Source organism: Neopsephotus bourkii, unplaced genomic scaffold (genome assembly GCF_033783945.1).
Source record: "Neopsephotus bourkii isolate Nb327-2 ecotype Australia unplaced genomic scaffold, CSIRO-AGI_Nbou_v1 NB_1139, whole genome shotgun sequence".
Classification (NCBI taxonomy): Eukaryota; Metazoa; Chordata; class Aves; order Psittaciformes; family Psittacidae; genus Neopsephotus; species Neopsephotus bourkii.
Window position 1 is genome coordinate 2,613,968 of NW_026901625.1, and position 14,172 is coordinate 2,628,139.

Here is a 14,172-nt window from a genome sequence, read left to right on the forward strand (position 1 = left end):
GATCCAAGCTGCCAGAAACAGCCTGGGAGGGAAAACTGCAGGGCTTGGGGGTGGTTATCCTGAAGGGAGGCATGGCAGGCGTCACTGCATAAAAGGCAATGAAAGGGAATGATCTGTGCTCTGAGTGCTCAGCGGTACGAAGGGAGCGGGGCATTTAGATAGCAAGAGAGTCAGATGTCAGGAGAAGCTTCAAGCAAGCACTGGAACAGGTCACCAGGAGGATGCTGCAAAATGAGTTAAAGAGATCTTTAGAAATCACATCGAAAGAGCTGATCCTACCGAGTGTCCCTGGACTGGAGTAAGTGACCTCCTGAGATAACAGTCACCATTATTTGCTGTGATACTATAATTAAAAGCCATATGGATCCTTTGTTGGAGGTGCAGCAAAAGGACCAACTTCGTTCCTTCCTTGCTATTCCTTAGTGACCACCACGCTGGGTCTTGGACAGGCATCTCCTCATGACCCATCCTGGCACACAGTGCTGCTCTCAAAGACAGGGCATGGCAAATGCAGATGCTGTGGGAAGGGGGGGAGGCATTGCAGTGGGCACAGATCTTGGCTGGGTTTGTAGCAACCAGTTGCAGCAACTGAGCTAATTGCAGACTCCTGGGGTTTGCTGTAGGAGAACAAGTGCATCCCCCCTTCTTGTTACTGAGCATCAAGTGCCTGATGAGAGAGGGATTTGGGGACAAGACAATGCAAAGTTATCTAGCACAAAATGATTAGCCAGAATGTATTGTTAATAAGCTGCTTATCCATATAATTGGAAATGATTTGCAGCCAGGGTGTCAGTACAGGCTCCTGCACTGCTCTGCTGGAGCGCAGCAGGTAGGTCCTGGCCCAGGGGAGACCCTGCGAGTGGCAGTGGAGGCATCTGCTGCTGTTCTGCCGCTCCACTGCCACTGCCTGAAGGGCACAGAAGGACACAGGGATTTCAAGGGGAAGCAGAAGAGAATCTGTCAAGCCCCACTGACTAAGGGACATGTTTCCCAGTAGGGCAAGCACAAGGTATCTGTGGAGCGAAGCAGAAGAATGGGCCTTCTCCAGTGTCCTTACAACAGCTGGAACAAGAGTGGGAGCTGATTGTTAAGATGCAGAACCACGGATCCTGAGACATGGCAGACTAAGTGCACGGAGCACTGTACCTTTGATGCAGCACAAAAAGCAGCACTGAAGGGAAGGATCTCTCTGAAAGCCACTGTCAAAGAAAAGGAGAGTCTTTGGGAGGCAGCAAGGAAGCAAATGTACATGAAAGAGTTGCTAATAATTTTGGAACTGAGCTCATCCAAATGACAGCAGTGTAATACTGTTTCAGCAGCCCCCAGAATGACTAGCAGAGCTTTACTATCACACACGACTGACACAGGCTTCTGTTTCCTTACCAAACCTTTTATATCTTCAGTCTTTTGAAGCCTCCACAGAGCCAGCTCAGGCCTGTTAACTATTCCATAGGGGGAATATAATTCTATATATATTTGTGCTCACTGTATCTCTAGACACAAAGCTTGAATAGGCATGAAAAGATCTGTCCTTGAGCACAGTACTAAGCTGTAACCAAAGCTGAAGAATCTCTTCATCTTTTGACAACCACAGTCTCCTGCCTGATCCCTCCACACACTGAACCACCAGCCATCACAAGCACTTGTGCAGCACTGCGGTGGAGCCAGCATGAAGTCGCACAACACTGTGGCTTCAGTTTGCAAGGGACTGTTTCTGCCTCCTGCTCCATAGACACATAGACTGAAACCAAGAGTGGAGAGCCCAGGGCTCATTGCCACCCTGGCTTCGAGGAGACTTTCCAGGAAGGGGCTGGGCTGAAGACACCTTGGGAGCCCAGAGAGAAGGGCTAGGCCACAGCAAAGGACCTGCTCCATCCCCAATGGCTCAGGACAGAGCGAGGAGAACCCCAGTGCTGCTGCCCTGAGGGCAGAGTGTGAACATGGCCAGGCGAGAGCAGCAAAGAGCCTTTGCCCTCGGGACGGGCCAGGCTCTCCCCACAGCCACTTCCGCAAATGCACCCTCAAATTTTCTTAATATCAGTCTTACAGCAAATTGTGGTGAAGTGTTTCCGTCGAAAGCAAGAGCTCAGGCACTTCCTCCAGCAGCACCACTGTGATGCAGGAGGGCTCACAGGACAGACACTTCTGAACAGGACACGTTGGGCAGCCCCCAGCAATGCCCCTTCCCTGGGCTTGAGGACAGCCATGGAGCTGAGAACCCTCCTCCTGCTGCTGCTCTGCTTCCCAGGTAAGAAAGGGCTGGGCATGCCTCAGGCTTCCCATGAACCTAAGTGGGGGACACGCTTCCCCACCTCCTGCTGCCTGGGGAGCTCCACACCGGAATCCAGCACTGGCCAGACTTTGAGCTGAGCAGCTCCCAGCAGGGATGGGAAGGGAAGGGGCAGCCCCAATTCCCACTATCGGTCCATTTAGGCTTGAAGGTCCAACACTTCCAGCACCTGCAGGTCTGTGGTTTTAAATCAATGATACTGGATTTTAAATCACAGTGGTGGCCCCAGCTGAAATCTCAGCGCTGCCCACTGGAAATCAACCTCCTAGTCTCCAAGCAGGTGCATTTAGCCAGGAGCAATTTTGGTTTTCAGGGTTCCTCCAGCCATCAGTAGCCATGGGGGACGGTCGCAGGCAGTTTCCCCATGTCTTTTGGGAGGCAGAACGCAGCTTCCCTCTCCCTCACCACATCTGATATTTACAGGTTTTCAGGCCCAAACACCGAGCGCTGAGGAGACACGCTCAGAAGGCAGCAGTCTGTACATCCGGTGTCCTTACACAGCACAGACTACCCGCCAGCAGCGGAAAGCCTGGTGCCGCTTCAGAAACGGACTGTGTGAGCCCTTAGTGGAGACAAAAGAATACTCACACACAAACTGGGCTGAAAAGGGCAGAGTCGCATTAAAGGACAACCCCACAGAAAGAACTGTGTCTGTCACCATGACTGAACTCCAGGCAGAGGACTCAGGCACGTACTTCTGTGCTTACTACTCCTACAGGTATCATCCACTAAGGAAGATCTCACTGTTTGTTTTCAAGGGTGAGTACCTTTTTCCCCACACAAACGCAAGCCATGTCAGAAAGCAACAGCATTCCTTCCCTCCATCCCCACAGCTGAGCAGCTTCCCTGGAGCCCCACATTCCCCTCTCTAGCCCCAGCCTTGCTCGCTGCCTTCCCCACTTACACAAGCAAGAGTGTGAGGAAGCCCCACAGACCCTGCAAGCTCTCAGCTCTCTTGTCCTCCCTTCCTCACCCCCTCCTTGAAGGAGCTGCCCCAGGGCAGAGTTTGTCCCAAGCACCTACTGCTAATGGCCAGGACCACATCTGCTGTTCCACAGAGCTGCACAAGTGGGAGTTGGACAGTGTCTCTGTGCAGTGCCTGCCCAGCACCCTGAGCTACAGCTGGGGGACCAAAGTTTGGTGTCGAAGAGAAGATGAGACTTCATGTATCTTTGTGGCGAGGACAGACTACCCTTCAACACAGCTTAACAGCAAAGCTCTGGAAGACCGAACATTGATCCAGGATGACACCCAGAAAAGAACTGTCACAATCACCATGCAGAAGCTGCAGGCTGAGGACTCTGGCATGTACTGGTGTGCACTCTACGGAAGGTCTCATCTCACCTGGCTCATGGAGGTCAGGCTCTCTGTGTCCAAGAGTGAGTACCTAGTGGTAGCCAGGTGTGGATGTCTGCAGATTTCAGCCCCAGTTCCTGTTTGTTCTCCCTCCCATCCTGTGCCACAGCATCGGAGCCCGGTGCTGCTGCCACACAGCTCACACCCATTGCTTTGTCTCTCTGGCAGACACACGGGCAGCTGCCCCTTGGGCCTGTGGAACCAAGGCCCAGGGCTGGCCCTTCATGCTCTGTCTGCTCCCAGCAGAGACTCAGGGGAGGTTCAGGAGCTCCCACAAATGGTGCCACTCTTCACAGGTGCTTCCCACAGGGCTGATCCAGCGGGTCCAGAAGCAGCTTCTCCAGCTCAGCACTGGGAGCAACCACAGTTGCCCCACAGCCCCACAGCCACTCCACAGCCCCACAGCCACCATCCCTCGCCAGTCCTTGCCTTCCAGGCCCTATGGGCTGAGTGCCCATGAGTGTGCAGTCCCTGGGGGAACAAGAGGAAGGGGGCACCCCTTTGTGACTCACCTCTGCATGTGTAATGTCGGTCCAGGCCCCTTCTGCTCCTCATGTCTGGAGGTAGAAGATCTAGGGAGCATTCAGCCCACAGCAGTATTCCAGTGATGGTATTGTGCTTGCTTTGGGGTCTCACCAAACATGCTGGATGTTTTCCAGGGACCAAACAATACACAGCCAAGGAATCAGGCAACGTCTCTGTCCAGTGTCCATACAGTGCCACAGATTACAGGGCTGTGAGCAAAGCCTGGTGTAAAGAGGGAGCAAGGAAATCATGTACAGTGCTGGTCACCACCAGCAGCCTGGAGTACCAGAGGACACCTCAGCAAGGCAGAGTCAGGATCCAGGATGACACGGAGCAGGGGATTGTCACTGTCACCATGGAGAGACTGCAGGCACAGGACACCGGTGTGTACTGGTGTGCACTTTATGAACATGCTCATCTCTTCCGAATGCTGGAGGTCACGCTTAATGTTTCTGAGGGTGAGTACTGACCTGTAGGGAAACACGGTTAGCTGTAGTTTCCAAACTCACTTTCCTGCCCTTTCCCTCTGGGCTCTGCACTGCCCGGCTCACACCACCTCCCACATTACATCTGCACGTGTCTGCTTGCCCAAGCCCATGTCATGGTACCTTCTCATACCAGCCCTGCTGTGGAATAGCAGCAGGGATCAGAACTGGAGCAAGCGTGTGCGCTGTGTTGCTTCACTTCCACCTGAGAGCAGCTTCAATTATCCTCACAGAGGTGTTTCTGTCACTCATTGTCATGATACCAGTTCTGCCCCTTTATAGCAACTTGTCCCTTGGCTTTCAAAGACTATTAAGACTTTCACATTTGGTTGCCAAGGGGACAACCTGTAGACCCATATTTTAAAGACTTCTGTCTGCTAGATTTTATTTCAGCATGATGTTTTAACAGTATGTGCCAACACTTCAGCGCCTGACTGTGGCAGGCCATGCTGCAGCCTGCCTTTCAGGCATGTGGCAGAGCAGCACTGCAGGGCTATGGCAATCCAGAAAATGAGAGGGGATGCCATCATTCTCGAGGTGAAAATCCTACCAGGATTCCTAGGACTGAGTGCAGTCTCTGAGCCGGCAGGCTCCTGCAGGCACAACCTTCCCTGGGCATGGAACAGGCCTGGAAGCAGCTCTTACAACTGGGTCTTGCACAGCCAGTGCTCTTTGCTTAGTTCTCACAAGCCTGTCTGCTTAAGCAGAGTAGTTAAGTTCATCATTGCTACCTCAAGATCTTGCCCATAGAGCAGATGTGCTTGCACTGAGAGCACGTCCATCTGTGTGCACAGGGCTCCTGCTGTGCTCCTGCCCCTCCCTCCCATATTCTGATCCTTCTGGTCCCATCCCTGCTGCCAGAATGTGTCCCGATGACACAGGTGCCCAGGCAGCTTCCCTGTGCAGGATGCTGCAGTGGGAATGCATTTATATCCATGGCAGGGAAGTTTAGATGGTGAATGCAAAGCAACTTGGTAGTGGTAATTCCTCTCTTCATGTTGTGATTGCAGTATGGGCTGGAACAACCTTGCCAGGTGCTGCAGGCACAAGTCAAGCAACCCCTCCTGCCAACAGCCCATCCCCGAGGTAAGGCCTGCAGAAAGTCTCTGAGCTTGACCACATACAAGAGTTACCAGTGTCTCCTCCACAATACCTATGTCTGCCTGGGGCAGGCAGCCTCTGGGCATCCCGTTCCCAGAGGAATTACACACCACAGTCCTTACCAAAGATGGCACCTCCTCTTCCAGCTCCTGCCCAGAGTATAATTACAAAGGAAGAAGTAGATTGATAAAATCAAGAGACAGCTTTCTGGAATGTAGATGCCTGTTTACCTTTTTATCCTATCTTTGCACTGTGCTTTTTGTAGCCATAGAAACCCCCAGATTCTGCCCCTAAGCCTGTCTCAACTTTGCTTACTCCTGGCCATGAATATTTAACAATGAAGTAGTCCTTGGCTACTGTTTTATCCTTCTATTTAACAGGCTGTTAAATAGAAAGGATTTTCCTCCCGTTTGGACACCTGCTGTCATCAACACTACAGCAGCACCTAAGAGTACAACCATACATCAGCTCAGGTGCAGCTAAACACGGGGGAAAGGCAGTACCTACTCCAGAGAGGTGGTACTGTGCTCTGAACTTTGAACAGTGCCTCGTTTTTAAAGCCTGGAGGATAGTTTAGGAAAAGCTGAGAAGGCACAGCCACAGAGAAACCAAGGGAGCTTTGCTGCAGGAGAACCAGGCCCTCCTTTCAAGTGCATAAAACCACGGGCATTAAAGCTATTCCTGTTCCTTTTGTGGTCACAGCTTGATAATGGGCTCCAAGAGCATCACGCTGTGCTACTGTCTAACACTGGTAACTCCTTTGCTCTCCTGGCTTCAGGTCAAATGGAAACACCTTCATCCTGCTGTCTGGGGTCCTCAGCATCCTGTTCCTCCTGGCACTCATCAGCTTGGTAACACTGTATGTCAGGCGCTGCAAGCAGCTGAACACAACAGGTATGTGGAGTCTGGTAATGCCTTGTGTTCTAGTCCGGACTAAGCAGGGCCTTTCCTGGCCATCTCTTCCACTTTGGGCGAGCTTATTCCCAACTCAAAGTGCCCTGGAGATGATAAGGCAGCTGCTGCTTGGGAAGCCTCAAGGCAGGCTCTTTGCTGTGAGCTCCTCTGACAGTAAGACAAACCCATGTTCCTCCAGACTCTGCATATGACACTTCCTAACATGACAGAGGAGAAGTGGGAACAATGTGATAGATGGGTCGCATGGGCACCCCCATTGCTTCTATCTCTGGGCAATCCCACAGCCTTCCCCCAAACTCCTGAAGCATAGGCAATGCCCAGGCATTTCATGGACTTGTCTACTTCTAAAATCTCTGATTTTAGCTCATTCCAAAGGGAACAGAGAAGAAGACACCTATGAGAAACCAGGGGACACAGCACAGGTAAGGAAAACAATAGCTTTTCCCTGTGGTACCAAATTCCGTACCAATGGTCTGTGAGAACAGCTGAATCACGCTAACAAGTGTTTTCCCTTTCTTTCCATAGCCTGACAGCTATGAAAGACTGGAAAGCCCTAGGGACAACAGCAAAGACCTAAAGTACGTTACTCTGAACTTTAAATCCCGGCTCAGCCCTGAGGATCCTCTCTACTGTAATGTTGAACTAAGTGAGGCTCACAGGAAACCCAAGGATGAAAACGTGGAATATGCTATCATTGCATTCAAGCAGTTACCAACGAACGACAAGGGATGAAGCACAAAATCCCAAAACAACCCAGAAATGGGAGAAAAGAACTGGAATACAAAGTGGGAATGGGGAGTAGAAGGTGTGTGGATGGACACTGGGGGTAGATCTAAGGTTTTGCTGCCATGTGTATGTCGCCTATGTATTTTAAGGCCTCCCTCCTATTAGGAGAAGAGACTGACCCCCCCCCCCCTTTGCTACAACCTCCTTTCAGGGAGTTGTAGAGAGCGAGAAGGTCACCCCTGAGCCCCCTTTCTGCAGCTGAACACCCCCAGTTCCCTCAGCTGCTCCTCACAGACAGGTTCTGCAGAGCTTTCAGCACAGAAAATAAGCTCTTGGGGCTTTTGTGCAGCTTCATGGGAGAGCTCCCCTTGGAAAGCGCTGCCATTACTTCCCTCTCTCTGCTGGAAACACTCCAGATAACACGTCTGCATCCTTGATTTAGCAGTCATGTGGTGAGCGATGTGCAATGAGTTTGCTGGGGCTCAGCTCCATTTCTCCAGAAGACCAGAAACTCTGGCACTTGCTGTAGCTGCACCCAGCTCTGCAGGAGCCTGAACCCACTCCTCTTCACAAGCCAGTCACATCCAAAAGGCTTCTCTTGCTATGGCTGCAGCAGGGAAGCTGATGTATTTCTTGAGATTTTCAGAGTTGAAATGACAGCAAGAAAAAGAAAATGGTTCTGGAAATAGTTCCTTCAGCCCTAGATTCCCTAAACTATTTGCTATTCATTCAGTCAGTTACACTGGCTTGAACAGTGCAAGAGTGGAAAACAATTGAGTGCAAGAGAGCCATTTTCAGGAAGACAGTGGCTTCTGATCAAAGAGAACCCAAAATTGTGTTCACTGGAGCAAGAATGAACAAAACCTGCAAGCAGCCAGCCTCAGGGAGACTGGACACTGTGAGGTACCATTTCCTTAAGCTGTAATTAGAGGAAAGAAAAAGAAGGCACTTCTGAATGGAGGGGAACTGTGGGTTTATCTGCCTGTGAAGCAGATAAGCACACACGTTACCAAGGGTCTACTTGTACTTTCATTTACTCCGAGTGAATAAGTTCAAGAAAGAAAAACCAGCACCATTCATAGCCTACCAGCCTACTGCCATCACAGGAGGCTCCAACTGCCCTCCTGAGCACTGGCTAGCTCCAAGTCAGTGCCCCCATGCCATGATCTTCCGTGCTTTCTGCTCCACACAAAATAAAGATGTCTGGTTTGCTCACGTAAAGCACCTCACAGCTTCACCCAACACTGTGTTCTTGTCTTCTTGCCTTTGGTTAGTTGTCAAATAGGAATACCTCATGTGCAGGCTCTTCTAAACCTTCTTTCTCCTGAAAATACCCACAAGGTGATGTCCTTGCCCTCCTCTCAGCCTTGTGATGCTGTCTCAGTGTCCTGGGTTTAGCAGTAGCAGTCATTAAGTTACCTGCAGAGTCCCCCTGAGAGCCACCCCTTTCCCTTTTGGCTTTGCAGGAATTCACTCCATGCAAAGCCTGCTCTGGTGGCCAGGCTCCAGGGCTGGGCTGGGAGGGACTCCCAGCACTATGTTTTCAGGCCATCACATGATGCTCTCTTTCAGGCTGTCTAGACTAAACTGTGGCTGTGCATGGGCAGTGCTGATGCCTGAATTTGCAGCCCACGGAAGAAATGTCCATCCCTGGTGAATTGCTCAATATGCAGGACAAAAAAGATGCCAAGTTCCTGTGCTCATTCCTTCCGGCAGAGCAAGGAGGGGGCAAAGCAAGCTGCTCTTGGGCAAGAGCCCTTTTCACTTTTCTCCAGACTCCTCTCCTGTCTCCTCTGCACAGCTGACATGGAGAAGCTCGTGCACCTCATCTTCTTGGTCTTCTTACCAGGTAAGAACACATACATGGCCTTGGGTTTCAGTTAACAGGTAGGGTGAAGGATTGGGGCAGAACTTGGGCTAAGGTACCTTTGGTAGGGTAAAGACTCTTCCTGCCTACCTGTGCACTGCAAGGTCCAGGGCAATGCGTGCAGAAGGACCCTGGAACACTGCAGTGTGTTCTACATCCGATTCTTCCTCCCCACTTATATTGCAGTGATGCCAGACTCCTTCCTAAGAGTTTGTGCTTTTCCATTCATTTACCAAAGGGTGATCCAGGTGCTCAGCTTTTCCCACCAGGATCCTTTTGAGTAAGACAAGAAGCACTGCTGACAGAACTCCTGGGTGAAACTGCAAAATCCTGTTAATTTCCATTTGTAGGGCTTGGAATATAAATTGCAACAGGCAGGTTTGAGAGGAGGCAAAGAAAGCTCAGTGAAGGGGACTTGGGCACTTGACTATGTTCAGCTTGGGAAGCAATGTTCGTCTGAAAGAGAAACAAGGCACAGGACCCAGCTGGCAGCCCTCTCCCTCCAGGAACCCTTTGTAGGTCCCAGGTACTTACAGGAATGCAAAGAAGGGCATTGGTGAAAGGTTCAGGCTTTGGGAGTGCAGAAACCTGCCTCAAAAATCTGAATGAGTTTGGGAAAGAAGTGCCCTATCCTTTTTTCAGTAGCACACAAGAGGGAAGAGGAACACAAATAGTAAGTGATGTGTCAGCAGGATTGGTTGAAAAGAGGATGACACAAAGTGTTCCACAGGGGCATCAGCAAGTTTATAAATGCCATGATTTGGATGAAGAGATTTTTTTGCAGTGCTGTTTCTATTTAAAACAAAGCCAAAGCCCCAAACCCCGGGGCTACTCCTGGAACTGGAGGGGCAGAATTGAAGGTGAAGAGGGGGTAACGAGGGATAGGAGAGGGAGTTAAAGTGCTTTGAGGGATTGCACAGGACAGGACTGGACATGTTGGGAGTAAACCTCAGGTGGAATAACTGAGGAGGGTAACAGAGTAGGATAAAGACTTGAATGTGTTGGAGAGCACTAATTCGTATTTTTGCCTTCTAGTAAAGCTGAAAGATCTTCAGATTTGTTTAGCTTACAATTCACTTAGAATGGCTAAAATGATTTTAAGAAGTGCTATTAAAAGGCTCAGCCAGCACAAAGTCCTGCTTTTTAATTTCTTTCTGTGTTATCATCACTTCTGTTTCATGGAAGGCACCAACATCTGAATTCCTTCACTAGAAATACAGGGATTTCCACAAATACCACACTGCACTTGTCTCTGGAAGTATGAATAGCTCAGACTGCTCCCTGTGCCTCTGCCAACCATCAAGAGGAATGGAGATTAGGAATAAGGGGATAAAACCAAATGAAAAGCCAAGCATCCACAGACCAGTTGTCAACATGCTAAAAATTAGCAGGATATTAAAAGATAGGGTGGAAAAAAAAACAAACTAAACCTCTAGATTTAGAAATTAGGAGTGGGATTAAGAAATAACCTCCTAAGCAGTTAGCTGGGCATGGGTTTGGAGGTGTCACAGTGATTTTACTGTTTCCAGGGCTGTGTAAAGAGCCTTAAAATGGGGATAAACTTCATGGGCCTTTACTGCAGAGGAGCTTTTCTGCAGCAGGGGGTATTCCAGAGCCAACTCTGCGTCTGTTAACATGTGTGTAAGTGCTCAAGGCCAAATCCTGAAGCAAGCTGTCTTGCTGCAGCTGGACATGGCAAAGCAGGGATGCCACAGCCCAATGAGAGGCACACACAAACAGCTTGGCAACATCGGTTTAGGAGCTGCCTTGTAAGAAGAGCTTTTAAAAAGCAAGACAGCTTGTGTGGTGCCACCTCAGTCTACCTGAATGCCCGGCTTCATGCTCCTCCTTCTCTCCTAGGAGCCTGTGCAGCAGAGAACATCACGGTGGTGTATGGAATGGAAGGGGACACCATTTCTGTCAACTGCACCTATAACCCCTGGCAGCAGCGATGGAGAGAAAAGAGTTGGTGCAAGCAGATCCATGAGACCAAGTGCCAACACGTGGTGAGTGCCCGACGCTTCTGGCTGCCTTTCCTAAAGAACAGGAACGGCACCACCTCTATCAGCGACAACGTCCGTGAAGGGGTCCTGACAGTCACCATAAAGGGACTCAAGAAGCAGGATGCTGGGTTGTACCAGTGCAAAAGTGACTACCTGGGGGAAACAAACAGCTTAAGGAAGGTGCAAGTGGAAGTGCTGACAGGTATGTTCTGAGGCTCTGAGTTCACAGGTTCTGCAGATGCCAAGGCCTCACTTCAGTAAACATCTATTTGTGTCTTACTCTAAGGAGGAACTGTTTCATTGCCTCTTTTTAGTTCCTGATTTACAGTAACATGACCTCACTTTCACAGGACATCCCTTTTGTCATCCCTTTATTGCTACCCAGATTAACCTTCTAGAAGCTAGCCCAGTGGCTAGTCTCCCCTTGGTTACCTGTGCCTTGCAGGGCACTGGTGTTGCTGACACCAATGAGCATCACCCACAAACATCTGCAGACTAAACTGTTCTGTTTCTGTCATCAGCTGTCCTGGAGACCCAAATGCCAGAGGAGCCCAGGGCTGTGCATAGCATCTCCAGGTAAGCCCCAGAACTCCTCATGCTGTGATCTCTGATATTCCTAGGGTAAGGCAGATTAGCATCGGCAACCCTATTAGAAGTTGAGAGGAACAGCACCACAGGCATAGTTTCTACCTGTTCCTAATCCATGACAATTCCTAGAGCTGCTGTGTGGTTTCTAAGGTTTTTATCCTAATTTAGAAAACGCAGTGCTAAAGTGTCAAGCAAAACAAATCCTGCAGATCATAATTTTATCTGTATGTGAGATAACCAGGCTCTATTGTGCACAGGCAGGGACTGCCTGTTGCACATGTTACCATCTTCATATTTGTACTATGAGTTTCTTTAATGCTGTCTTTCAAAAGTTGAACCATCCCCTTCACTGTTGTATTTGTGGTTCCCCATAGCATCCCTCCTGAAGCTGATTTCACTGTCCTCTATATCCTTGCTGGATTACTGGTTTCTAAATTCCTGGTGGCTGTGCTGATCTTTATCATTGGCAACAGCAGGAAGAGCAGAGGAAGAGAGTGGACAAACCCAAGGCTGAGTGAGCAGCAGGTCCTCCCTTTCGCTGGTGATGGAATCAGCCCCTCCTGGGAGAGCACTGCTTAGAGCCACACCAAAGGGAGGTCACAGGGAAATGACCATCAGACATTTGCAGGCAAAGCTTTGCCACCTGCTGTAAGAAAAGCATCGCCTATTAAACATAGGCACCGCTGAACCTGTCGCTCTGGAGAGGGAATGTCACCATCTGCCACCTCTTCTTCTTAGCGATGACCAACTTTTCCCAGCACAGCTGAACTGAAAAGATGCTGCCAGTAGCACCCGAACCTAAAGGAAGAGGATGGGATCAAGGGCTGGGGGAAAAGAGGAACATGAAATCTTTCTGTCAAGAGATCCAACACAGGCTTATCTGTGTGCAGAGATGCTTCCCCAGGCACATGGAGGGTGAGCAGCTCTGCTCAGTTTTCCCCCAGCTCATTGCTAGGCCAGAAAAAAAACGCTCTGTACAGCTGGTAAATGTACGTGCTTTGTTAGAAATAAAACTACAGATACACCAGCAACAAAACCAGAAGTTTAGGTAACACATCTCAACCACAACGTGTTGAGCAACTCACACACACATCCTCATAATGTAAAAATGGAAAGACATGGTTCTGTCTCAGATCTTCTAGAAACTTTTCCTGATTCATGGAAATCAGTGATAAAGAACTGATCCAGGTTTCCCATTTGATCTCTAGTGATCACACTCCTCAGACTGGGGCTGGTTATTTCCTTGTCTTCAGCTTTTTTCAAGGTGTCCTACATGTCTCCACAAAACACTCAAATGCTTCCCCCAAAAGCATGAAATACAGCCAGAACGACATGGTTTCTATTGAAAGCTAGGAGTATAATTTGTCTAAAAATCAGCTTTTTAACCGAGATTCCACTCTCTAAAGCCTTTGGCAATGCAGTGCTCTGCTGTCCTCTCCAGCCGCTGCCAGCAGCAGCACCATCAGGCAAGGCAGTTATTCCAGATACTCATCCCAATATCATTTCACCAGGGTCTGAATTGAGACCCACCAGCTTCGTGTCATTTCAGAGCAGTGCCAGATCCTGCCTTTCCAAGGTGATGAAGATTAACTCCCAGAAACTGTCTTGGACAGTGTGGATCCTTGGTGAACAGTCACTGTGGAAAGGTGCAAGGGACTGCGGAACATAATAGAATAGAATGGGAAGTCTCCCTGCAGGCCTGAGCCTGCTTCCTTATTTCTCAAAACACAAAGTTCTCTTTGCAAGCACAGAATGAACTGGCTCTCTGTATTCCTCCGTATTTTTTCTACCTTATTAAGGGGATGTTTACTAACGTGATCATTGCTCATCACTCCCCAAAGTGAAGTTGCATTTTGCTCTCCCAGGAAGACCCCAAACCCAAGGGTATTCGCATTCTTTTCCCTGCACTGCTTGCAAAGCTAAATAAAATCAAACTGATTACCTGACTTAGCATGGAGCCATGATGAAGAGCTGCAGTACACCAGGTCACAGCACATCACCCAAAGAAGAGGTGACACTTAGAATGTGCTGGTGTGTTTCTGCTGTGTAGAAATGCTCTGAGCCAGCTGGGCAGGTCGGCATGTGCACCTCTGCCTAGCACCATGCAGAAGCAGCAGCTCAGATCCCAAACCAGATAAGGCACTCCATGGTTGTGCTCTGGCTAAACTCATTTCCAGAGGCTAAATTAGCCCATCCACAGCCACACACCACTGCAGCTGTGCTAACAAAGCCTGGCTTCAGTATTCCCACATGGTAACTATGGTGCCCTGGGATCATGACACAACTCCCAAGAGAGAATTCTGGCACATATCTCTG

At 49.6% G+C, this 14,172-nt stretch overlaps 3 protein-coding genes across 5 annotated transcripts in view; all 3 read left to right on the forward strand.

Moving 5' to 3' along the window:
* The window catches only part of OARD1 (O-acyl-ADP-ribose deacylase 1), a 116,355-nt gene that overhangs the window by 79,430 nt on the left and 22,753 nt on the right, over positions 1-14,172 (forward strand). The window lies entirely within an intron of this gene.
* Positions 1,799-8,640, forward strand: LOC133217464 (polymeric immunoglobulin receptor-like). 2 transcript variants are annotated; one of them, XM_061362984.1, is made up of 8 exons: positions 1,799-2,248; positions 2,714-3,049; positions 3,349-3,669; positions 4,306-4,629; positions 5,667-5,742; positions 6,536-6,660; positions 7,055-7,094; positions 7,198-7,392. In XM_061362984.1, the coding sequence occupies exons 1-8, from the start codon at positions 2,014-2,016 to the stop codon at positions 7,247-7,249; spliced, it is 1,509 nt and encodes a 502-aa protein (XP_061218968.1). In that variant the 5' UTR covers positions 1,799-2,013; the 3' UTR covers positions 7,250-7,392. The 2 variants fall into 2 exon arrangements, with proteins under 2 accessions (XP_061218968.1, XP_061218967.1); XM_061362983.1 differs by having other exon boundaries at positions 1,800-2,248; positions 6,536-6,651; positions 7,036-7,094; positions 7,198-8,640.
* Positions 8,905-13,337, forward strand: LOC133217469 (triggering receptor expressed on myeloid cells 2-like). 2 transcript variants are annotated; one of them, XM_061363006.1, is made up of 4 exons: positions 8,905-9,247; positions 11,126-11,470; positions 11,790-11,844; positions 12,231-13,337. In XM_061363006.1, exons 1-4 carry the CDS (start codon positions 9,082-9,084, stop codon positions 12,433-12,435), a joined length of 771 nt encoding a protein of 256 aa, XP_061218990.1. In that variant the 5' UTR covers positions 8,905-9,081; the 3' UTR covers positions 12,436-13,337. The 2 variants fall into 2 exon arrangements, with proteins under 2 accessions (XP_061218990.1, XP_061218991.1); XM_061363007.1 differs by having other exon boundaries at positions 11,129-11,470.

Excerpts from the sequence above, each read along its gene's own strand:
- LOC133217464 (XM_061362983.1), top strand. The coding sequence starts at position 2,014 with ATGCACCCTCAAATTTTCTTAATATCAGTCTTACAGCAAATTGTGGTG. Across the intron at positions 4,630-5,666 it reads CACGCTTAATGTTTCTGAGG|TATGGGCTGGAACAACCTTG; the intron begins GTGAGTACTGAC and ends TTGTGATTGCAG. Across the intron at positions 6,652-7,035 it reads CAAGCAGCTGAACACAACAG|CTCATTCCAAAGGGAACAGA; the intron begins GTATGTGGAGTC and ends CTCTGATTTTAG.
- LOC133217469 (XM_061363006.1), top strand. The coding sequence starts at position 9,082 with ATGCCAAGTTCCTGTGCTCATTCCTTCCGGCAGAGCAAGGAGGGGGCA. Across the intron at positions 11,471-11,789 it reads GCAAGTGGAAGTGCTGACAG|CTGTCCTGGAGACCCAAATG; the intron begins GTATGTTCTGAG and ends TTCTGTCATCAG. Across the intron at positions 11,845-12,230 it reads GCTGTGCATAGCATCTCCAG|CATCCCTCCTGAAGCTGATT; the intron begins GTAAGCCCCAGA and ends GGTTCCCCATAG.